The sequence below is a fragment of the Lycium ferocissimum genome, chromosome 4, assembly GCF_029784015.1.
Source record: "Lycium ferocissimum isolate CSIRO_LF1 chromosome 4, AGI_CSIRO_Lferr_CH_V1, whole genome shotgun sequence".
NCBI lineage: Eukaryota > Viridiplantae > Streptophyta > Magnoliopsida > Solanales > Solanaceae > Lycium > Lycium ferocissimum.
Window position 1 is genome coordinate 55311310 of NC_081345.1, and position 26488 is coordinate 55337797.

Consider the following 26488-nt stretch of genomic DNA (forward strand, 5'->3'; position numbering starts at 1 on the left):
GAGGGTATATCACATAGTATACCATGTATATTACAATTTGACACTTAGAAAAATTCATGCCTAGTTGATAATTAGGGCCAGTTGGGCCTGATTAATACTTCGATCGATATATATTTGAGAGAAATGTCCCTTTTGCATAAACTGTCCCTTTCCCCATTTATTTAGTGATTATGGGCTTGGCCAATTCTATTGTAATTTAATTTTTGGCTTTGTAATTTAATTTATGTCCTTAAGTCAAATACTAATGCAATGTATACCCATTTTATTTGTAAATCCCCTATCCGTTGGTGGGTTCAACGAGGCCCACTAACTTTCCTAGATCGAGTTGACCTCAACCATGGAAGGTCTAAGCATTTGGAGCGGACATATTTTTTATACACATTTTTCTGTTAGGCATGTCTTTCGGAAACAGCCGCCCTACCTTTCAAGGTAGGGGTTAGGTTTGCGTACACTCTACCCTCCCCAGACCCCACATGGTGGGATTATACTGGGCTTGTTGTTGTTGTTGTTGTTGTTATATTTTTCTGTTAGGCTTGGTAGGCCCAACTCCCTATCTCTTATTACTTATTTGTCAAAATTGATGAAAAATGTGCTTTATTGGAACCTTTAAAAATTGTCACGTATTAGAATCGCCAAAAAACCATTTTTTAAATACAAAACTGATTTTTGACAAATACTAGCATGCAAAAACGTTTTCGAGACTAAAATTGCTACTTATGAATAAAAGTGGACATTTCTTTTAAATGGAAACATGATTTTTGGATAAAAAATGCACTTGACTAATTTTATAGACTTGAGACAAAAAATGATTGTGGACCGTGTACATGTGGACATTTTGGACAAAATATGGACTTAGACTTTTTTGAATTAATTTGGACTAAAAGACAAAAAAAATTTAAAAAAATGTAAAATATGGATAATAATAGCATGCCAAAAAATAATTTTTGTAAAACTTAAACTAAAAACTCTTTCCTAAAACTCGGGTGGGCTTACGTGGTGTTCTACTTAGGTTAACGCCTTCGGGTTTTAACCTAGGTGTTCTAGTCCGAAACCCAAAACGCCCAATTTTGGGCAAAACTCTACCACTTTTACTTCTTGAAAGTGTTGTATTTTTGCATAAATGACTAACCTTTATTTGCAAAAATATAAACAAAAGCAGTTTTTATCAAAAATAATTTATATCTACAAGGCATACTATTAGAACCCGCAGGTCAACCGTATTTTACGGATCCTTAATATCGGGGTGCCTAACACCTTTCCCGGGGGATCACCAGAAACCTTACCCATTCTTTGGTATAGATTGGTTTCTTTTAAAATTTAACCGTTTTAAAAGAACCTTTTCGAACAGGTTTTCCTAACTTACCTATAAGTTAGGTGGCGACTCTAAAACGATGTCCATTTAGAGCACCATCCACGTAGAAGTATATTTTTTCCTTTTTTCCCAGTACGATTGACAACCATACTTTTCCGGGACACTTTCCTTTTTAAATGAGGCAAGCGCAAATTCGAATCGGAAAAAATAGAATTGCTACATCGTCTCTGAGATATTAAGTGATGACTTCATCAGGAGGAATAAAATATGTGTTGTACCCTTTTTACCTTAAATAAGGTTTTGTCTCAATAGAGATTTTCTAGTAAGGTTCTTAATGAGGCAGCTAGAAATGCGTATAACCAGATATGTGTCTTTCTTTTTTTTTTCTTTTTCTTTCACTAGGATTTTTTCATATATGATTTTCTCCTAGTAAGATTTTAACGAAGCACATTATTTATTAATGGGCATCCAAGAGGGAGTGTTATAAACAAATATATTTGTGGATGTCCACTCATTTCATGGTTAGATCTAGCAAAGGACACAATAGATTGTATGGTAGCTTGAATTTCCCCCTAAAAGTTAGCACGTTTTCTTGTGAAACAAGATTTTCTTCTCCAGTATATAAATAGGAGGCTCTCTTACCTCAATTGTGTCAACATATTTTATGATAAGAATCATTACAATTCTCTCTATCTCTTCTTCTCTTTCTATTATTTTACAACAAATATAATGATCTGATCCATTCAGATCTTGTAAAGAACCTTAAAGAAATTAAAACATCGTAAACTTTCAAATTCATGTGAATGCAATCTTTTATTATTACTTTATCTACTAGTTTATTGCAACAATTAGGTTTACCATTATTATCATTCACTGCACATCCATCTCGCCAACCACAATCATTAACCACCTTCACTACCAGTCATCCCCTCATATATACTCATATGTAACCACGTTCACTGATAACCACCGTCGTCATTATAAAATCACCTTCACCACTAGTCACCTACCCCACTAGTTATTTGACCAACACCCACCACCATCAACCACCTCTATCACAGTTTGCCACCAAGGCTAAACTATGACATTGGACACCACTGCATAACCATCACGGCCAACTCCCTGTAACAACCACAACAACCACCAATCACCACCTTAAAACCATTACCACAACAATCACCATCATCATGTTTTAGATTACGTTTTGTCTATCAAAAAGTATTTACAAATTAATATTTTCTCTAATAATTTGTGGATAAGTATTTTATTATTTTATCTGTATTTGATATTTATTAATTTTTAAGTAAAGATAAATTATACACATTCAAATTCTGAGAAAATAAATCATTTTAATTATTTAGTGTACAAATTTTGAAATAATATTTTAATAATTAAATATGTATTCAGATTCAGATATTTAATATCAAAAACTCAGTCATCCTAACAACTCTTCACCGAACCATAGTTTAAAGCTCCTCAACTCAACTTTCCAATAAATAAACTATAGTTAACCAATAATTTCAATTATAAACTAAAGAAATAGTATTTTTGGGTCTCTATACAACTCATTCCTCTACTTTCTGATTGCAAATCTTAGATCCCCCGCAACCCTTTTTCTCTCATAAGGCAAACAACAAAACTTTCTATTGAATAAAAGGGCTTATAGAAGACCAAAGGGGCAAGAAAGGAAGGTCAAGAATTGACAATAGAGAAAGAAAGAAGGGATGTCATCCCACACAACCCCACCCCTATACCTAGGAGTGTACAAAGTAAACTGACAAACCGCACCAAACCGATAAATCGAGTCAAACCGAGAAAAAAACCCGACTAGTGGTTTGGTTTGACTTGGTTTGGTGTTGGAAAAAAAACCCGACCATAATTGGTTTGGTTTGGTTTAGTTTTAACTAAAAAAAGTCAAACCGAACCAAACCAACCCGACATTACATGTATTCAAATTTTAAAATATTTTATACATAAAAATATTTATTTGTAATGTAATTTATAAATATTTCTTAAATTTTTTCGTAGTTCTTTAACTATTATCATATTATTCAAGCTTGAACTTCGAGTTTTGAATGTCAATAAGTTTTATATCCTATGGATGTTAGTAACTCAAATAAAGTTCAACTCAAATAAAGTCCAAACCAAAACTAACTCAACATTAATGCTAACAAAAGAAATTCAATTTACCACTAGGAATGACAATAATGTTGGATATCTATTCTTGATTTTGCATAATTTATTTAGAGAGTGAAAAAACATAACTTAAGTTTTATTTCTTTGTCATGTAATTAATACTTATTAGCCCTACTTATTTTAGCATGACTTAGTATTTTTAGATTATGGTCATTTTCTTTATGGCTTGTTAATTAGCAATATTTATTTTGATCGAATTTATTAGCTTTTGTTGAATATTTTAATACAATGTCATCACTCTTCTCACATTTTGTGTTATTTTCTTAAGAAACACCTTAATTATATAGTTGTATCTTACTAGAACTAAAGAAATATTTGAAGTAAAAGTTATATGTTTTGTATCAAGACTATTCCGAAAAAAAACCCGAGAAAACCCGAAAAACCCGAGAAAACCCGAGGTTGAAAAACCCGAATTTTATTGGTTTGGTTTGGTGTATAAATTTAAAAACCCGACGCAATTGGTTTAGTTTGGCGTTAAAGAAATCTGAACCAACCCGGTCCATGTACACCCCTACCTATACCCCTTCCTTCCAATAAGGTATTTTACTGGTAGATCTTTCACTTTTCCCAAATATCTCCCATTTTTTTTCACAATTTCATTATCTACTAATGAGACTGTTTCAGTTCAAAATTCAAACACCCCTCCTCATTTAATGTTGCTCAATTTTCAAATAGCATCTAATAAATAGGGATAACGTAATAAATTATACCTTGTATTTTTTTAATGAGCATCAAAAGAGCTAAAATGACAGTTAAAATAGAACTTAAGGAGTACTATGATGCAACCATTTGGTCCACCATCACTACCCTTCCCCGCACACTCATCTCGCCAACCACAACTATTAACCACCTCCACCACCTGCCACTTCCCTATATACAGTCAAACCTCTCTAGAATAGTATCGCTGGGTCCGAAATTTTTTAGCTGTTATAGAGAATAGCTATTATATGTCTATAACTGCATATGACATTTAAATAATAGTTGGTTGTTATAGGCAAAAAAGATGCATAAAATCTATTTTTATTTTATTTTTTTTAAGTTATAAAAAATAACAAAATTATTTAAATTTAAATATCAAAGATATGAATACTTCACTAACTAAACACTAAAGAAAGTTAATACAATTCCAATAAATTCATAAATGAATGTATACGGTTTTAAACACTAAGACACACATTTTAAATCTACTTAAAAATTAAATTCTTTCAAGATTAATGGAAGAAATTAATAATTGTAGCTTGTTTAAAAAAGATTATAAGGAATCAAAGATTTGTCTCTTTGCTTGCTCTAAATAATAGGATTCGTACTACTTATTCACATTTTTTCCCTTTTTGAAAATTATATGTGAATAAAAATTAGTAGACAATGCTATTGCTATTTTACAAATATGTATTGTTATTTTACAAATATGTATTCATATGTAATATTCTATCATAAATATGAAATATTAAGGTATCAAATTAAATATTTGATCAAAATCTCTACACTTATTATTGGTAATCATAGGTTTTTTTTTTAAAGATGGTTAATTATTAAAAGTACCAAAAAAAATTGTTATTTGTTTTTTGGCGGAGGGGGGGGGGGTTGTAATTATCCAAAGAACGTACAGTTGTAAAGTTGTTGTTGCTGTTATAGGTAAAATGCCGTTATAGATAAGTAAAATATAACATAAAAAGTCGATTCCGAAAAAAATTAGCTGTTATACATAGGTGTTGTTATATGTGAATATTATTATAGAGAGATCTGACTGTATAAGTATAACCACCACTAGTGTTGTCCATCACCATAAAACCTCATTCACCACTAGCCACTTACAGCACCAATCACTTTGACCAGCATCCACTACCACCACCTCCATCACATAACCACTACCATCAACTACGACCAACAACCACCTCCTTTGTTGGCTATCATCACCCAACTATGACCTTGGACATCAATGCATAAACACCATCGTCAGCCACCTCTAATAACCACCTGCCACCACAACACTGCCACTAGCTTTTAAAGAGTTTTCATCCAACAAACAGTGTACTTACAACAAAATTTATATAAAGATTTTCTTTAATATGTGGATATAATTTTTTTATTTTTTAAATAAAAATAAATATATACATTCAAATGTTGAGAAAACAAATGATTTTATTTATTCAGTGTATAAATTTATAAATAATATTTTAATGATCAGATATATATTCAGATCCAGACATCTTAAATTAAAAAACTCAAACAACCTAACTACCCTTCACCCAACCATAGTTTAAAGCTCCTCAACCCAACTTTCCAATAAATAAACTATAGTTAACCAATAATTCCCACTATAAACTAAAGAAAAGTAGTATTTTTGGGTCTCTATACAACTCATTCCATCGTAGATCTACCGCAACTCTTTTCTCTTGGCAAACAACAAAATATTTTCATTGAATAAGAAGGGCTTACAGAAAACCAAAGGGCCAAGAAAAAGAAGGTCGGGAATTGACAATAGAGAGAGAAAGATGGATGTCACCCCACAACACACCCTATACCCTCTCCTTCCAATAAGGTATTTTACTGGTAGATCTTTCTCTTTTCCCTAATATCCCCCAATTTCTTTTGATAATTTCATTATCTACTACTGAGACTGTTTCAGTTCAAAATTCAAATACTCTCTTCTTTAATATTGTTCAATTTTCAAAAAATATCTAATGAATATCGATAGCATTGTAAATTATACGTAGTAATTATTTTTTTATTTTTTTTTAATGAACGTGAAAAGAGCTAAAGCGACAGTTAAAAGAAAACAAAAGAAATACTATAATGCAATCACCATCACTACCCTTCCTTTCACATTCATCTCACCAACCACAACTATTAACCACCTCTGCTACCGGCCATCCCCTATATATGACCATATGCACTGTACAACCACCACTAATGCTAGCCATCACCATAAAACCATCTACACCACTAGCCACTTCACCACCAATCACTTTAACCTACTCCCACTATCATCAACCACCTCCATCACGTAACCGCTACCATCAACTGCGACCAACAACCACCTCCTTTATTGGCCATCACCGCTCAACTATGACCTTGGACATCAATGCATTACCACCATCGTCAGCCGCCTCTTATAACCACCACCTTAAAATCATCACCACAACAACCACCAACCACCACAACACCGCCACTAGATTTTAGAGAGTGTTTCATCTAACAAAAAGTGTACTTACAACAAAATTTACATAAAGATTTTCTTTAATATTTTGTGGATATAATTTTTAATTTTTTAAATAAAGATAAATTATACACATTCAGATCTTTGAGAAACAAATTATTTTAATTATTTAGTGTACAAATTTTAAAATAATATTTTAATAATCAGTTATATATTCAGATTCAAACATCTTAATATAAAAAACTCATACAACTTAACTACTCTTCACCCAACCACACTCCAACTCTCCTCAACCCAACTTTCCAATAAACAAACTATAGTTAACCAATAATTCCAACTTTAAATTAAACAAATACTAGTTCTTTATTTTGGGTCTCCATACAACTCATGCCACATTTCCACTACTCTCTTTTTATTGCAAATCTTAGATCTACCGCAACCCTTTTCTCTCATAAGACAAACAACAAAAACTTTCAATTGAATAAAAAGGGCTTATAGAAAACCAAAGGGCCAAAAAAGAAGGTCAAGAATTGACAATAGAGAAAGGACCCTATACCCCTGTACTTCCAATAAGGTATTTTACTGGTAGATTAGATCTTTCTCTTTTCCCTATTATCCCCCAATTTTATTTTTCACAATTTCATTATCTACTAATGGGACTAATTATTTATGTTCAACAATTTAAATATACCCCCTTTGACCTATGTCTTTATCCCCCTCTATAAACAAGGAAGATTGTCTTTAATTCATTTAGGGTCCAAATGTTTTTTTCTTAGTACAACCTAAAATTAATGTAGTATGCCCAAAATTAATCGACCCACTAATGTCCCCTTTCTTTAATGGTGTCTGCAATATTTGGTCAAGTTGTTGGTCAAATTTAGTAATTTTAATTTAAAATTAAATATGTATAGATTATTAATTTAGAACTAGTAATATCTTCAAACTTCAAATTGGGGCAACCCCATCATTTTTTTCTTAGTAATAAAACATTTGTGGATTGTCACAACATCTAAATTAAATGGTTTAACATTAATTCTAAAAGAACCCCTTTTAACAAACTATGTAAAAAGTTACAATTATTTTTTTCTTCTTTTATGTGTTTTTCTGTGTTTGTTTGTGTACAAGATATTCCCACTTGTTTGTGTAACCATTTTGTGGATTGCTATAACATCTAAATAAATGGTTTAATATTGATTCTAAAAGAACCCCTTTATACAAACTATGTGGAAAGTTACAATTTTTGTTTCTTGTATGTGTTTTTCTGTGTTTGTGTATGTATACAATATATACTCCATTTGTTTATAGGTTTTGAATTCTCATGTCAATGGCAGGATTATCCAAGAATGTTGATGGGTCGGGTCAGAAAATATTAAGAATACCCGAAAAAGTATGGAACAATGACCTTTGGTTTAATCCTCAATGTGGGTTGAATCTTTTTTTCAAGATTGATAAAGAAAATAGTAACTTTGAAACTGTTAATAGAAGTTGGGAAAACAGGTGATTTTTCCTAAATTTACTTTGTTGTGAGGGAAAGAAGTGTGTATTTAAGGTTTCCAAAAGTGGGTTTTTGGGTTTTGTTGTTATAACAATGTGGTTTGGACTGCAGAGGCGGATTCAGGATTTGAACTTTTTGGGTTCTGGATTTTAGGACACGACTTCTAGTGCTAGTAATGGGGTTCTGAATTTTGATTTTTGTACGTATGTAGTGATACTTTTAACACATTTAAGATTTAGACCAAAGCTATTGGGTTCTGCTAAACCCGCACGTTATACAACGGAAAGAGTGCAAGAAGTGTATGACTCAAAGGATAAACTTAACAAGTGGTGAAAAGCGTCTTTGGTTGATCAGAGCGAGTGAACTGTGCTTAGTCAATAAAGCAAAGAGTGAACTTGAGAAGGTGTTGTTGGTGTTTGGGTGGGGTTAAGATGGAGCTTGAGCTGGATTTGAGGGAGATTTTAATGAAAATATCAGATGAAAAGAACAAAGATGATGAATATGCAAACGTTGATTCAGAAAAGAGTGAGTTTGCTACTGCAGTTGATGAACAGTTGTTCAATGGTACTGAGGCTGATGATTTTGTTTTCATTAATAGACACTCTAAGAAATTTGATGGTAAGATAAGTCCGGACCTCAATGAATGTATCGTGAAGGATGATCACAATGACAAACATTTGACGTCAAGTTTGGTTAGGGAAGATGAGAATAATAGAAAGAGGAAACGAGAGTCTTACACAGACTTGCTGACGTGGCTTACTAATGTTGCGATAGATCCTTGTGATCCTGCCATTGGGTCGTTGCCAGAAAGGTCTAAGTGGAAGTTTTACGGGAATGATGTAATGTGGAAGCAGGTTCTGGCGCTACGAGATGAAATGCTTTTGAAAAAGAGCGCAGATACAAGTGCTCAATGCTCGATATGGGAGGTACTTTACTTTTTCCCTTCTGGCTTGAATGCTTAATCTGTGATGCATCATTGTAACATATCTCCATTATACTTGTCAATTCTATCTCATTGTATTGAACTACTTTCTAATTTTGGAAGGTTGTTAGAGTTTAATTTTCCATGAAAAAAAATTGTCGGAAGTGCCAAATTGAAGAGAACAAAGAAGATCAGTGCTTGGATCCTTCACTTTTGTATAAGTGAAAGATGATCAAAATGCTAATAATCCTGAAGGGTGAAATGATGAAAATAGGATACGTCAAGAACATAGCAGGTCGCCAAAGTCTGGATCATCTAGGCTCTGATGAAAACATTAATCAGTGTTCCTTAACCGAGCAGGCAAGCAATGAAAAACAGTTTTGTTTAGCCGTGGAAGCAGCCACTAATGTTTACACATTAGGGTAGGCTGTCTGCATCACACACCTTGGGGTGTGGCCCTTCTCCGGACCCTGCTAACACAGGATGCTTGTGCACCGGGCTGCCTATTTTTTTTTTTTTCTCTTTTGAAATATAATTCAGAGTTTTAAAGATAGAGGCACAGGATGGGACATTTCACGTATCATAGGGCAGGCTGTTAGCATAACACATATTTTATCTTAATATTTTAAAATAAAGAAATTGAGAAGTATATTAAAATATTATGAAATTTTATGGAAGTAAAAATAATACTTATAAAGTTTAAAAGCAAAAAAACTTTCAGAAAGCAATTTGATATCTAGGCACAATAATATCCAAATATCCAAGTTCTTAGTTATAGAACAACGTATGATTTACTTTATAGTCATATATTCGAAAGAATAAATAAAATAAAAAATTTCTAGGGTGTAAAAAACGAACATTTAAGGCATAAAGCAGCGCGTACATGGCTTTCTTGGGGTGTGCGCGGTGGATAGTAGAAGGTATAGACTGTGCATTGGACAAACATCCTGCATATTGAGGTATTAGTCCCATGAGACTTTAACTCCCATGGTCGCTTCTTAGTGTTTATAGACTTCCTTTCCAAGTCGAGTCCTGAGGGGAGTCCTAATTGCACCTTTTAAAGCATTGATATAAATGCGGATGGGCTTAAAGGGGGTTATTATCATAAAGTATTAATCTACATAAGAGATGAACTCCTCGTGACTGAAGTAAGAAACTACATGCTTGTCTTTGCCCGTTGCTATTTTAATTAAGGGAATTTAGCTAATTTGAGGTTTATCTCTTTTCTAGTTGGTATTAGTTTATCCCTTTCCAAGCTGGACTAACCAATTGAAGCATTTTCAAGCATTTTTCAGTTTCCTTGCTGATTTGTATTGTATTACTTACTGGCAGTTTTCTGTGGTGAATCTAGTAGCAGGGGCGGACCTACATGGTGGGGTGGGGGCATGTGTCCCCCTTATCTTCGAGAAAAACTCTGTATATATACCTTGAAAAACTACCATATATTTTAAGAGGACCCCTCAAAAATATCTGTTGAAGTGGGTCAGTTGGTAAGCATGTCCCTTAGCTCCTTGTGCATAAGCGCGCGACCCAAGTTCGAGTCCAGACTACAACATGTTTTTAAGATGACAGTTAAAAAAAAGAAGGAACAAAACGTGTTGCTGGCAGGTTTCGAACAAGGAACCTAACATGTATAACTTGACACCAAACCACCAGGCCAGCAAGCGAGTTCTAAACAATTATGCCACTTCATATATATATATATATATATATATTACATCGGTCCTATGGGTGTTTAACAAAAATTTCAAATGAGGCAATGTTGCAGAAAATTGTGATTAGAGACGGACCCAGGATTTGAAGTCGATGCTTTGACTAACGTGCATCTTCCTTTGATGGTGTCCTCGTTGTCTTAAAATTCCAGGTCCGCCTCTGTCTAGTAGAATGATAAATGTAAGCCGCCAAACCAAATAAGCAATCTGGAATAAAGCAACTCAACCTAGAACTTAGGTTGAAATTTCTTCTCATCTGTCTAAGCCTTGGTGGACAGAGTTACTCAATACCTGTCTTTGGTGGGAGGTAGCAGGTACTTGGTGGAATTAGTCAAGGTGTGCGCATGCTGGCTGGCCCGGACACCACAATCATAAAAAATAATAACAAAAATAGAGCAGCTCAACCAGTGTTGTCAAAGGCGCGCTTAAGCCCTGAAGCGAGGCGCGAAACATGTTGAGCGCTTCGCCTCGCTTTATGTGCGCTTCAGTGTCATCATCAAGGCTCTTAAGTTATACTTTTCCTTGCTGATGAGCTTCTATTGAAGAGATGACACTAGATAATTGATATTTCACTTTATCGTAATGTTTTTACATTTTCTTTGTCCGTATATTTGTTATTCATGCTTATTATTAGTCTTGGAGTAAACATATATATATTTGTATTTTTGCGCCATTGCGCCTTTTCTCATTAAAGCCCACGCTTTATTTGTGCTTTGTGCTTAAAGCCCCAGCTAACCATAGAGCTTATTTGCGCTTTTCACTTTTGATGACACTGAGCTCAACCAATTCAAGATATGGACACCACATTCCCAGAATATAGTATGCCGCACAAAATTTTGAGTAACATAACCAACAAGTTTGGGACGGATAAAAAGCTGTTTTATCTTATTTTGTCTCATGTGGTATGTGGAGTATGTGATGATGGAGCTAGGGAATAAGTTGACATGTATTCTTCCTCCCAATTGTTTAGTAAATTTGAATTCACTAAACTTGTAGATTCAAGCAATCCATTTTATATTATACAATTCGCTGTTGAGAGTCAAATTATTAAACTTTTAGTTTGAGAAAAGAAAAAATGACTCAGTTTAGCTCCTCTCGCCTTAAGATTCAGATATATAGCAGACATCAACTAAGTTGCACGGACTCTTCATTTTTTATGCCGAACACGTCCCGGCACGAGATTGGAACAGGTGCGGTGCGGGATATGTCTCGAATTCGGTCAATCAACTTCGGATACTTTGACCGGAGTCCATGGACAAATTTGGAGGAAAAATTGAGATTTTGATTTCTCAAAATGAAAGATAAAATAGATTTAAGACATGAGAAATGGCACACCTCAATATTATAATCCTTTTGTCTCATATTATGTTTCAGGCCAAACAGAGAGAAACCAAGAATTCAAGGGGTCGTGTTCTTTATAGCTCCATTTTTATAATTTTGAATTTTCTTAGCTAAATCCCGCACCGTATCCATACCTGGATCCCCACCCCCGAATTTTAAAATTTAGATTTTGCCGAAGCCGACACTCGGATCCGTACCCATATCGGACCCGCACCCGAGTCCGAGCAACTTATGACATCAAAGTCCTAAATAAATCTCACCTTATCATTAAAACAAAAGCTGAACATTTTAGTGAACTGTAGTTAAATAATCATTAGTTCAAATCATAAAAATGAACCATGTAGCCAATTTTGAGATGTAGAGTGGAGTTTGTTAGTATTTGCTGGAAACATCATAAAGTGCCTTTAAGGCAAAATAAATGATCTAAAACAGTATTAGGTGATATAAAAAATTGAAAGAATTTCATAATTAGTCACATTTAATTAAATAGTGGAAACTAGAAAAGTATAGGATATGATGCAAAGGTGTTTGTGTTTTTTTTTTTTTTTTTTTTTTTTTTGCGGGGGGGGGGGGGCGGTGTATTCGCTCACCCAGTTGTGTTGATGTTGCGGTATGGTTGATTCATATTTTATGGATTTTTTCTTAAGATGTATTTATTGGATCTTGATAAATTACTGGTTTTATTTATTAAATTCACTTATTATCGTCAAAAAAAAAAAAAAAAAAAACTGGTTCTTGGTTCTCTTTTTTAATTGGTAACATTAATCATATATTATATAGAACATTGATTGACCTTAATGTGGTTTGGCTACTTACAGTAATAGTTTGATAAATAAAAAAAGTTGTGTTGTCTCATGTGACATATATGGAGTATGTGATTAAGGAGCTAGGAAATAGGTTGACATGTACTCACCCTCCCAATTATTTGATAACTTTGAATTCACAAAACTTGTAAATCCAATCAATCCATTTATGTGATCCAATTCACTGTTAAGAGTCAAATTACTGATTTCCAGCTTGAAAAAAGAAAAATATGATTTGGTGTAGCTTCCCACAACGTTTTATTAAACTGTAGTTAAACAATCATTAGTTTAAAGCTTAAATGGACCATGTAGCCTATTTTATGTTGAGATGTGGTTATTAGCATTTACTGGAAACATTATTAAGTGCCTTTAAGGCAAAATAAATGATCTAAAGCAGTACTAGAGGTAAGATTAAAAGTTGAAAGAATTTCTTAATTAGTCATAAGTTATTTGATAGTGGAAGCTAGAAAAGAATAAGATAGGAAGAAAAAGTGTTTGCCTAAATTAGATATTGTGCAATTGTCTTGTCTGCTTGTTGAAACCATGAAATCTTAATGGAGATAAAAGTGAAGTCAGCCTGGAGTTTTGGCGGGGAGGGGGAGAAGGACCATAATTTCCCACCTAACAGGGTTGATGTTGTGATATGGTTGATTCATGTTATCTTCTAAATAAATTTACTGGTTCTTGACTCTCTTCTTTTAATTGGGTATAGTGAGTCATATTTTGTAGAACATGGAATGAGCTTAATGTGGTTTGGTTACTTATAGTTGTAAATAAATCGCCTATCTCACTGAAAGATATCAGTTGAACCTCAGTCATAGAAACAAATTTGGTTCCATGTTCTGACCATTCAATTTCTGAGTGTCTATCGAGATATGTGGCTAGTCGCCATGAACCATCATGTAGTCATAGGTCCAGCCATTTATTTGCATTTTTTTCTAGTTTATGATGATTATTGTGAAAGACTAGCAAGCCGCATAATTTTGAACGGTATGGACAAGAATGCAGAAGCTTAAATGCCAAACTTTTGTACTTATACTAAGTTTCCAGCTTTCCATTATATATGTTAATAAATCACATGTAAAATGGCAGTAGTAATCTGGATGGCTGAATTTAATTTCTAATCAGTTCACACATTATTATTTGGAATGATCATTCAAAGATTGTGGTTTGCCGAGGAATAGGCCATGTATTTCGTAGTTAAGTTGTTTGTTCGATTATGTGTTGCCCATTTTATCATGTTGGAGCAGGCATAGCATAGCCTCTTTTATAATCTCATTGAATTTCTTAAGTTTTGCTTGGTAACTCTAAAATGTACTTCATTTTAGTTTGTTGGAAAGAAACCATTTTGTCTAAAAATACGGATTTTGTATTCCAACTTGCAATTTTGTGTAGCATGTCCCGGAGTTGTTACCAAAGCACTTCTACAGCTTCAGCTTGTGAAGAGAATAGATATATGTAAAGTTCCTTCTTCCATGTTTCCTTTTGTGTGACCCCTTTTATACATAGAATGCATTTCCCCTTGGCGAGTAAGTCGTTCATTTATTCTGTATTTGTATCACCTTTTCAAGTGAAATTTACTTAGTGACAGAGTTGAAGTCCAGAGGATCGTATCGTTTGAACCCTTAGCTTTTCCATCACGCTTTTGCATTCATACATATATACACACACATATCCAATCATTTGCACTGATATTCAAGCTTTATGAAATATCACAAAGTTACTCTTTATGGAAGCTTCGGTTTTAAATCAGATTATTTCTTTGCCTTGTAGATAAAACAGAAGATGCATCCATCTATGTATGACGATAATGCTTCTCTTGAGAGAGTTAGATGCAGCAAGCGAGTCCTACTCACTAAAAATCCATTGAAGAAGGCACCTTTTTCAGCATTATCATCCTCAAGTTCTCCAAGTGATGAGGATCCGATTGATGGAGCCGCTGATTCTTCTGCAGAGTCAGGAATTGGTCTTTTGTGGAACCAGCGTCGAAAACGAATACCAGTTGGTCCACAGTTCCAAGCAGATATTCCTGAATGGAAACAGGAGAAATGTGAAAGTGAAAGTGACTCCAAGTGGTTGGGTACCCGAATCTGGCCACTTGACAAACAAGAACAAAAAAGAATGTTAATCGAAAGAGATCCTATAGGAAAGGGAAGGCAAGATACATGTGGCTGCCAATACCCTACTTCTTATGAATGCATCAACTTTCATCTTTCCGAGAAACGGAAGAAGGTTAAACTTGAGTTGGGATCAGCCTTTTATCGGTGGAAATTTGATTCGATGGGTGAAGAAGGTGCTCTTTCTTGGACAAATGAAGAAGAAAAGAAATTCCAGGATATAGCGACAATGAACCCTTTGTCGACGGACAAGAGTTTTTGGAATGAAATATTCAAGTTATTTCCTAACAGAAGCAGGGAATCCTTGGTGAGCTACCACTTTAATGTCTTTCTTTTACGGCAAAGAGGCCATCAGAATCGGACTACTGCAAGTAATATCGACAGCGATGATGATGAACCACAGTATGGACCTAGAACTAATTGTTTCGGAAGGGATTCTACATTCTCCATCTTTTGTTCCCCGAAGAAAGCACATCTAGATCCTAGATAGTAATTGAATGTTTATATACCACGTTGCTGTTCAGAAATGTAGATTGCAGGTTTTTTAAAGTCAGTTGCAAAGTGCAGATATACATGATACCATCTGAAAATTGTATATTTTGAGTTGGTGGATTTTTTGGTTACAAGAAATGTTGAAGGATATCATTCTTCTTACCCTTTTTGGCATACACAGTTTACTTTCCCTACTTTGTCATTGTTCAAATCACTGATCAAGAATGTTACTAATGTGATGATTTGCTCTACATTATTAGCTGTTTGCCTTTTGTTCTAAAATCCTTGTGCTTCTCCATAGTCCTTGTATTTCGGATAACTGATAAATCAATGAATTTATTTTATAGAAGCTGACAAGTTATTTTTGGTGTAAGTAAAGGGCAACCAAGTGCAATATGCTTCCCCCTATGTGCGGAGTCCGAGGAGGGGTAAATTATATTGGGTCTATTGTCTGCAGTCTTATCTTGTATTACTGCAAGAGATTGTATTCACGACTTCGAGGACCTCTTGGTCACACTATAACACGGAAGGCAAAAGTGTTTATTTTGTTTTTCTAAATGTGCTTATTTTAGAAGTTGAGATTTTTTGGGAAAAATATGTGCTTCTGAGTAGTGGCAGAAATTGTTTTTTATAAGCTAAAAAGGTAGCTTTTTTCCATAAGCACTTTTTGGAGCATTAGCCAAGCACAAAGTACTACATTATATTGGCAAATGTGTTTTTCAAATTAATTGGCCAAACACAAATTGTTATCTTTCAAAAGTACTTTTTCCGAAAGCATATTTTGAAAGGTTGGGCCAAACAGATATTAATGCCGAGCTAGTGACACAAACTTCACTAGACAATATAAAAAATGATTGCTGGTAGCGGTGGCGGATTAGATCATGCCAGCAAGTTATTTTTTGAATTTAAAATTGTGAAGTCTCTATCTTCCATGTTTTTTGTTAACTACATTCTGGATCTAGAGCTTTTCTGGACCAAGCAAAGATACATTAATATATCACAACTTATCCAATTTGCAACTTCTCTGCTGTGACTACTCCAGGATGAGGATTTTTCACCCTTATTTTTTTATCCTCAATGAAGCAATACATATAAATTTTATCCACTTTTAGATAATACAAAATTGAAATCCACTTGCAAGCCATGTGCCAAAAGGTGTAGGTTGGTTCAAACACAATTAATGACATAAAGGGTGAGGGTGCAACTCTATGACCAATTGAAAGTCCTCTAGCCTGTTTGATTATTGCACAAGTAATAAAAAGAGTTCATGTATTGTCTAAACTTTATAAGGACATCATTAATTGGACTGCCTTTCACTTTTCTTGTCAATGCTCTGGAAAGAGCTGTGATTTGGCTGTCCCCAACACTTTTCTGGTTTAGGCTGAAGCAAGGTTGCATGTTATATAAATTTTGTGTACTTAGGTACTCCCTCATCCCATTTTATACGAGGGTATTTGATTGGACATGAAGTTTAAAAAATAAAGAAAGACTTTTAAAACTTGTGGTCTAAAACAAACCATAAAAATTTGTATGACTAGAAATCATTTCGTTAAGGGTAAAAAGGTAAAATTAAAGTTGAATTGTTACTAAATACAGAAAAGTGTTATTTTTTTAGACTGACTAAAAAGGAAAGAATGTCATCTAAATTGGGACAGAGGGAGTCTGATGAAAATTATTTTTCTTGAAAAATATATTTTTTTGATGTTTAATTGGTGAGTAAAAATTATTTTCGATGAAAGAAACAAAAATATCAAATATGAAAAACTTCTGAAATATCATTTATATTGAAGCTCACTAAGCAATTTAAGAAGAAAAAATCCACTGCTAAGAGAATAAGTAAAGACAATTCTTTGAATAAATAGAGTCAACGATATGACAGACAATGTTATGTAAATGCAAATTATAGCTTTCAAGTTTGGACAATCTCAATTTCATTATACGATTTGCAAATGAATCTTTGGGCTAGGCTAATAATTACACGAATCTACTAGGAGTCAGAAAATCTTTCCTAGTGTTAGTTGAACGTAAAGTAATGACTTTTACGCAATATCCAAAGAGTTTTGATATAGTATCGTTTTAATAGTTAGAAGCTCTAATAAATAGTTTGAAATTAATTCTAATAGAACCTATTTTACCAATGTTGATTTCTTCCTTTTAGAATGACTCCAGTAGCTACGTTTAATCTCAAATTCCATGTTAAAGATCGATGCAAATTTTAGCAAATTGAAAAGTGTGTTGATAAAAAAACTTATTATTAAATAATAATAATAATAATAATAATAATAATAATAATAATAACGTCTTACCTTTAGTTGGAGCAAGTAATATAAAGTTAAAAGTTATGATAGTTATGAAAAAATGACTTTCACCTGAAAGTAAAAAAAGAAATATTTTGATGAATCTGTTAATTATTAAAAAATAACTTCCAAAATTATTTTTTCTTTGAATGGTTTCCTTTACAACTGACACGCTAGTTCGTTTGCGTCACGAGAGTAATAATTGAACCTTATCAGGACAAAGTTAAGTAACTTTGAATATTAATGTTTCTAATATGCCAAATTACTTATTAGGTGTGATTTAAGTAAACTGTATTAGTTCAATAACGTGCTTCTAAAACTTGATTTGATAACTGAAATATTGATTTCAAACTAGCTTTCGGCGAGTGGTTTGATATGCTTTAGAGAAGAGGTTGATGGAATTTGAAGTAATTGGGTATTGATTCAAGCATCAGTACGACACAGATCATATATGTATGATTAAAGTTTTGATGAATAATATATTTCTCAACTTACAATTTCAAAAGTATAATATTATAATATATTTCAGTGGTAATAACATTTTTTTTTTTTTTCACATGGAGGTAGGGAAGGGGAAGTGGGGAGGGGATTACAACGTGGGATTCGAACCCCCACCAATAAGGTGAAAGTTAGAATGGTAGCCAACCAACTGAGTTACTAAGAGTTAAATGCATCAAATTTAAATTTTGAATCCGCCAACAATAGCCTGTTTGGCTAAGTTTTTGCGAAGCTAAAAGATCTTTCTCTTTTTAAGTGTGCTTATTTTAGAAAGTTAAGGTGTTTGGTCAAACTTTTAGGATTTTTTTTTTTTTTTGAGTAGTAGCATAAGTTGTTTTTCGGAAGCTAAAAACAATAGTTTTTACCCATAAGCACTTTTAAAACATTGGACAAGCACAAAGTATTGCTCTAGTATTGATAAAAGTGTTTTTCAAATTGATTAACAAACATAGAAGACTACTCTCTAAGTGGTCGTTTGATACGCGCGATAAAGTTATCTTAGGATTAAGTTTGAGATTGAATTTATATTATATTTGGTTGAGAAAAAGTATTTCACAATAAGTAGATTTTGAAATTTAGCCAAATAGGCCAGTGTCGTACTCAAAATAAATGTGCAATTTGGTAATGAGGCCCATCAAGTGCCAAACTTGAATTATATAGAAAAGTAATAGTGCAATATATTCAATGAATGTATGAGTACGACACTGGCCAATATAACTTTCTTCTTAGAGCCCGTTTGGATTGGCTTATAAGTTGCTTATAAGCTATTTTTAGCTTTTTTGAGTGTTTGGTTGGTAAATTTTGTTATTTTGTCTTAAAAATAAGCCCATAAATTAATTAGGCGGGTTGACTTAACATATCCAAAGCAACTTATGTGAAACAACTTATAAGCCAAAAAAAATAAGTTAGACTACCCCTAACTTTTTTTTTTTTTTTTTTTTTGGCTTATAAAACATTCGCTTTTTTTAAGCCCATCCAAACAATGCTCTAAACGACTTTCTCTCTATAACTTTTTTTTTTAGTAGACATTTCCTCAATAACTTTCTTCTTAAACGACTTTCTTCAAAGAAGATGTTACCGTATACGGCTTTAGGGAAAATATTGACAATCTTCTTACGTGCCTTTTTCGAAAAGTCACTTTATTTCGAAAAGAGTTGTGTCTATTTATTTTGAATTTAAATCCAAAGTTAATTTTTTCAGTTATAGTGCGAATTGCCCATCTTTTGGGGTGGTCTTTAAGTTTTGTCCCCTCAAATTACTGGTCTTTAAATTTTACCCTTCGCCTAAAATTCATGGGTTCCGAGTTCGAACCCTCGCTCAGTCAAAAATTTAAAAAATTTCACAAGGTAGAGTTCGAATTTCGCTCTGCCCCCTCCGGCAGACTTGGCCTTGAGGCATATATTTTATTTTTTTTACTTTTCAAGGCAAATTTTTATTTATGCCTTAGGAAAAAGTTCTGCTTTATGGGGCACACTTTTAGTTAAGGCCTTTTAGTTACGCCTTAACTAAAAGTGTGCCCCATAAGACATAACGTAAAGTGTGCCCCATAAGGCGGAACGTTTCCTTAAGGCATAATTAACAGTTTGTCTTATAAGGCAAAGTCTATGCCTTAAGGAAAAGTTCTGGTTATGCCTTAACTAAAAGTCTGCCCCATAAGGCATAACTAAACTATGCCTTAAGGAAAAGTTCTGCTTTTAGGGCAGACTTTTAGTTATCTTAGGATCAATTTTTCCTTAAGGAGCGTATGCCGAATCCGGCATATAGGCTCCCTGGCCTTGCCTTGCGAAATTATTTTTTATTTTATGCCTGAGCAGGGGTTTGAACCCAGAACCTCAGGTATTCGCCCACCTTTTCAAGTGAAGGGCAAAACTTAAAGACCACAAATATGAGGGGCAAAATTTAAAGACCACGAATATTAGGGGCAAAATTTAAAGACCACCCCCATGGGGCAATCCGCGCAAATGTGTAGACAGAGACTTAAAGAGGGGCCAAATATTGCAGGGGGAACGATGTGGGATTCACCCGCTTTCCCTTATTTTATAACAAACTATCAAACACAATTAGCATTAATGGAATCCTCATTTGACAAGAAAATAATATCCCATACACTTGTCTTTTGCCCCTTTTCATCAACCAAACCGAAAGGTGCACGCTACACCACTATTTAACTTTCACTTTCTCTTTTCTTTTTTCTTCTTTTTGTCTTTTCTTTTTCTTCTGGTCTTTGATCCAGATCAAAGTTTTTCAATAAAAATGATAATATCATATGAAAACTTTTTGAAAATGGGAACTTAACTGTATGCGGGAATAAACATATGAGGGTATTCTCGTATCGAGGAGCGCGAGGTCCAAGGACACCGGGTCTTGGAACATTGGGAATAAGCAGGTTTGAAGGACTCAAAGCGTAGACAATAAGTTTCCGCAGTCGCAAGAGTGTCAAACAGATCTATACAGCTGCCTCCCACTCTCAACAACTCCCATCACATCGGCCGTCATCGAGCAGAGTGCCACTATGCATAGAGTCCAAGCAGCATCACTCAACTGACGTCACCTAGGGCAGTAGCAAACCAAGGGTTTGGCTACATAAACAAAGCTAAGGAAAGAAGAAAAGAAAATCACTTTTGTATCCAAGTCCTCACTTCTTGTATTATCATCATAGGGCTAAGAAATATACTCGCTCTCGGAGATCTGATCATTATTGTGATATATTTACTTTCCATTGGAGATCTGATCATTATTGTGATTTATTTACTTTCCATTTACATTATTAACTTAGATAAATATTATTGCTTGTACCCCTCATAAGAAAAACAACCAAACCCCGAGCTCATTCGAGAGAGTCTCCAGATTGAATGCGACCTACTTGTCTTTAAACCCGTAAAAACAAATCTCTAACTTCATTTTTTGGTAGCTAACGATTTTACCGGAAAACAGTTTGGCGCCGTTTGTGGGGATAGACAGTTGTGGAGTTGTCTCGATTTGTAGCTGATTTTCTTGGAAATCTCGGAACTAATGTCATTGTTGAAAGAAAATATGGTAGAAGAGGGCAATGTCGTTTGCAACGAGCCAGAATTTGAGGTTGCACCTAAACTCATAGAACATCGAGACTTAGAAGAACGGTCTAATACGATGCGAACCGAGGTAGGGGAAACAGTACCTTCAGGTGAGGGTAAAATAGAAAGTAAAGAGGATTTACACAATCGCCCATCGGAGAGTCGCGAGAAGCGACCTCGAGAACGATACCCGAAGAAAAGAAGGAGAGAACCCCATTCTAAATTGGAAGGGATGTTCAAAGACGATGGCACTCCTTTGGAAGTGGCTCTAGCCACAACCTTGGCTAAAAACAGCGCAATAATGAAGCGCATGGAAAAGTTCCTAGAATCTCTACCGGGAATGGCACCTGGCTGTCAGCCAAAAGATGATGAAGCCGCAGTGCTCTCGACGCATCTACGGCCGACGTAATAAGAGCAGAACCTCTTTGTGCCAGGAGTTAACCTGGCAAAGCTTATGGTGCTGGAAAAAGAACTACATGAAAGAATGAGCCAGATACCTGGGGGCCCTCCTGTATTGAAAGTGGTCGGGGCAAGAAAATATGGGAAAATACCGTATAACGGCACGACGGACCCGGATGAGCACATCGTAACCTTCTAAGCAGCAATTACAGGCCATGATTTGCAGCAGCACCAAGTTGAATCTATCATGCCGAAAAAATTCAACCAAACCCTCACAAAGGTAGCACTCTCTTAGTATACCCTCTTACCTGAACACTCTATTGATTCTTTTGCTGCTCTTGCAGATGCTTTCGTCAAGGCCCATATGGGAGACCGACTCATAAGGCAGATGTATTTACCATAATACAAAGGAAGGACGAGACGCTTCGCAACTTTGTGAAGCGTTTTCAGTGAGAGAGAATGTAGTTGCCTGCGATCTCTAAAGGTTGGGCCGCCGCTGCTTTTGCCGATGGTTTGAACGCCGATGGATCGGATGCGTCACGAAAGCTGAAGGAAAGCTTGAAGCAACACTAATGAAAGATGAAGAATATCAAGAAATTCAAGAAATACAAGACTGAAATTCAAGAAAAAGAAAAGTTCAAGAAGCTCAAGTTTGAAGATTATTTCCCATTCTTGTTTCTTGAATCCGTTTCTAAATAGGTTTCTTATTTCTTGATTTATAGTATAGTAGGATTTAATTTCCTATCCTTGGTAGGATCTTTATCCTAGTTCTAATAGGATTTTAGTTTTCTTTATTCTTTTCCTTGTAGAATAGGAATTTTACTTTCCTTATTTTCAGCTATTTCCTTTCTAGAGTAGAATGGGGATTTGTAGTCATCAAAGAAGAGACCCTAGGCTTATATAAATGGTTCTTATTCTTTGTTAAATACTATTCATGTTTTTAGCATAAACCTAAATTTTGCAATAGAGTTATTTTCTCTATTTCTTGTTCTTTATCCTTGTTTTTTGTTCCAAACAAGGTGGTGATAGTCTTTATCTTGTTTTCAATCACATCAAACACCCGGCTAATTCATGGAATGAGGTAAACAGCATGTACACCGCCAAGATAAGAATAGAAGCAGACCACAATGCCGATAACACGAGAAAACAGCAGGGCAGACCCTGCAATAACACTCCATAAAGGCAAAGAGATCTTAGGGGGTGGTTCGAGCATTACTCAACTCCACTATCACCTAGGTATAAGCGACAGGCAGGAACGCAGAGGTATGCCCAAGGTCATCCCAGAAGGGACAGGGGACTACCATAGAGGAGGCTCGCAAATGATGCAGGACCACCGAGCGTTGCCTCTTACAACTTCAATGTGGAGGTCGTGGAGCTGGTCATGGCCATGAAAGGAATGAAAGAGCCTCGATTCCCAGTTGCAGCTAGATCCAACCCGCACAAACAGGGTATGGATATAGAACTCTGGTGCAAGTTTCACGGAATCCCGGGTCACTCGACGGAGGAATGAAAACACCTAAAATATGAAGTGGCACACCTTTTGGGGAGGGGTTATTTAAAGGAATTTTTCAGTAATCGATCCAAGTATGTCAAGAAAAAAGGGACCGGGACTCCGGAGAATCGACCGACCCGGCCATTAATGATAAACATGATCGCTGAAGGGACTACGGTCGGGGCAGGACCTCGAACACTTCAGCTAATGTGTGCAGTATTACCCCAAAAGAGGATGAGGGATGAGCGCAACAATCCTATCAAGTTCGACAAGGAGGAACGAGAAAGCATCGTGGACCCATACGCCAAAGCTCTGGTGATCTCTATCCAAGTGTTTCAATTTAACATTAAGCGTGTACTTGTTGATCCAAGTAGCGCTGTCAATGTTGTACAACTCCGGGTACTCAAGAAGATGCGGCTCACCGAACTGATGATCCCCGTCGTACGGATTTTGACTGGATTCAACCTGTCCAGTGAAACAACCCAGGGGAAGATTGAGCTGGAAATGCACGTTCAGGAAGTGTCAATAAAATCATTGTTTGACATTCTCGAAGGGGGAATTTAGTACAACATAGTGATTGGCAGACCATGATTACATGTCATGAAGGCTGTCCCATCAACTCATCATCAGGTGATGAAGTTCCTGACACCCTCAGGAGTGGCCCTAGTGAAGGCGGATGTCGAGAGTGGCCCAGCAGAGATCGTCTTAGTTGATGGACAGGGCGCCTCGATCGCGAGCGATAGCTAGCAATCATAGAAGCTCAATCCCGAGGATAATCCGCGAGTCGAGCCGCGGTGTGGGTCGACAATGACCTTTCGTTCGGAGGTCCGTGTAAATAAGGTACCACGAGATTCGTCGCACCCGAGGAATCGGACACGGGAAGGTTCACGCCCGAAGACCTTGAACTCGCTTTTTGCCGACCAAGCGGGCTCAGATAACATGTATACCTGGGCTCGGGTCTAAACCCCGAGTTCAAGAAGAACATAATTATGTTCCTAAATAACAATGTTAGTAGCTTCACTTGGTCAGTATTGGGTATCACAGGTGTACCCTCGGAGGCGGCCCTACACAAAATGGACATGACTCCAGATTGATTACCGGTTAAGCAGAAATGACACCCAGTGTCGGCAGAGCGTAGCCAATTTATCAAAGAGGAAGTGGCGTGACTCATCTAGTAGAGGGCAGTCCGGGAAGTAAGATACCCAGATTGGCTGGCAAACGTAGTGGTACTCCTAAAAAACCTGACACTTTTCAAATATTTTTAGATTTAAAAGATTTGAGTAGAGCTTTCCTGAGGAGCTCGCACCCCATGCCCTGTCTGGATCAAGTGGTTAATGCAGTGGCCGGGCACGAGCTACTCAGCTTCCTGGATTTATTCTCCGAGTTTGGTCAAACACGACTTGACCCCGCGGATCAGGAGAAAACTTCATTTATAGCTGAGCATGGGACTTATTGTTACGAAGTCATGCCATTCGGCTTGAAAAACGCTAGGACTACTTTTCATCGATTGGCCCAATGGATGTTTTGCCATCAGTTGGGTCGAAACGTGGAAATATATTTGGATGATATAATCGTTAAGTCCCTGGGAACAGAGGAATATGTGAAGAATTTACAGGCAGTGTTCGAGATTCTCCGAAAGAATAATTTCAAATTAAACCCCAAGGGGAGCATTTTTGGAGTAAGCTCAGGAGAATTCATGGGATTCATAGTGTCTAGCAGGGGGATTGAGGCCAATCCGGATCACATTCAAGCCATAGACCAGATTCCTAAGGTGCTCAGCTGCGCGCGGGAAGTGCAGCAACTGACCGGAAGGATAACAGCGTTGGGACGATTCATATCTCGATCGTCCGACCGATGCCCAAAATTCTTCGGCTTGCTTAAAAAGAAGAAAGATTTCCAATGGACCCCAGAGTGTCAACAGGCCTTAAGAGACCTCAAAAGGTATTTGTCTAACCCTCCTTTGCTCGTAAAACCAGAAAAAGAGGAGCCGCTGCTGATCTACCTTGTTGTATCCGAAACTGTTGTAAGTGATGTGCTTTCTCGAGAGAAAAAAGGTACGCAATCTCCTGTCTATTACATTATCAAAGCCATGACTGTGGTTGAAGCCCGCTACCCTCACCTGGAGAAGTTGGCTTTAGCCTTGGTAATAGGTCCTCAAAAGCTGAGGCCCTACTTTCAATGTCATCCTCTATGAGTAGTCTTTGCTTTCCCCATGCGGAACATCTTTGCATAAGCTCAAACTGTCAGGTCGATTAGCAAGTTAGTAAATCGAGTTGTGCGGGTATGATATCACCTATTGTCCCCGAACCGCCATCAAGTCACAGGCATCGACCAACTTCATAGCTAATTATAGTCCGGATATAATGCCGCTCACTTACTCAAAGGTAGTCTGGGAAACCGAAGCTGCCTTCCGAGAATGGATGTTATACACGGATTGGGCCCTTTGGTATGAAAGGCACGGGGCTAGGGATCGTCCTCATCAAGCCCTCAGGGGCCACGATTAGGCAGGCTATCTAGTGTGTTTCTTTAACTAAGAATGAGGCTGAGTATAAGGCCGCAATTGCAGGTTTGGAATTAGCTAAGAAGCTCGAAGCCAAAGATATTGAGCTCAAAAACGATTCGCAACTGGTTATCAATCAAATACTAGGGAAATACGAAGCCAAAGACAGCAGGATGTAGACATACTTGAGCAAAACCATCTCCCTGCTAACCTGTTCTCGAAAATGGAAAGTGATGCAGATCCCACGGGAAATGATTTATGAAGCTGATGCTTTGGCCAATTTGGGCTCTTCGACCGGACCCACCCAGGGAGGAGCGGATGCTATAGTCCACCTCCTGAATTCCGTTTTGAATTCGGGCATGCACGAAGTAAGTTCCATAAGCCCAATTTAGGACTGACGAAATGATATCATCAACTATTTGCATGTGGGGACTCTTCCAGAAGCTTCTAAAGAAGCTCGGGCGTTGAGGACGAAGGCAGCTAGGTATTGCATGCACGAGGGAGAGCTGTACTGAAGATACTACCTAGGACCCCTGGCCAAATGTCTAGGACCGGTGGAAGCTGAGTACGTGATACAGGAAATACATAAAGGGAATTGCGAAAATCATGCGGGAGCACAGTCGCTGGTGAGAAAGATAATAAGGGTGAGGTATTATTGGAACCGGATGGAAGAAGATGTGAAGGCCTACGTCCGAAAAT

General features: G+C 36.2%; 1 protein-coding gene across 2 annotated transcripts; it reads left to right on the forward strand.

Annotated features, from left to right (window-relative positions):
- The first annotated feature begins 5901 nt into the window (after positions 1 to 5901).
- LOC132053550 (AT-rich interactive domain-containing protein 1-like) lies at positions 5902 to 15801 on the forward strand. 2 transcript variants are annotated; one of them, XM_059445636.1, is made up of 3 exons: positions 5902 to 6050; positions 8000 to 9089; positions 14715 to 15801. In XM_059445636.1, the coding sequence occupies exons 2-3, from the start codon at positions 8595 to 8597 to the stop codon at positions 15546 to 15548; spliced, it is 1329 nt and encodes a 442-aa protein (XP_059301619.1). In that variant the 5' UTR covers positions 5902 to 6050; positions 8000 to 8594; the 3' UTR covers positions 15549 to 15801. The 2 variants fall into 2 exon arrangements, with proteins under 2 accessions (XP_059301619.1, XP_059301618.1); XM_059445635.1 differs by lacking the exon at positions 5902 to 6050 and adding an exon at positions 7037 to 7242.
- Positions 15802 to 26488: the final 10687 nt, after the last annotated feature.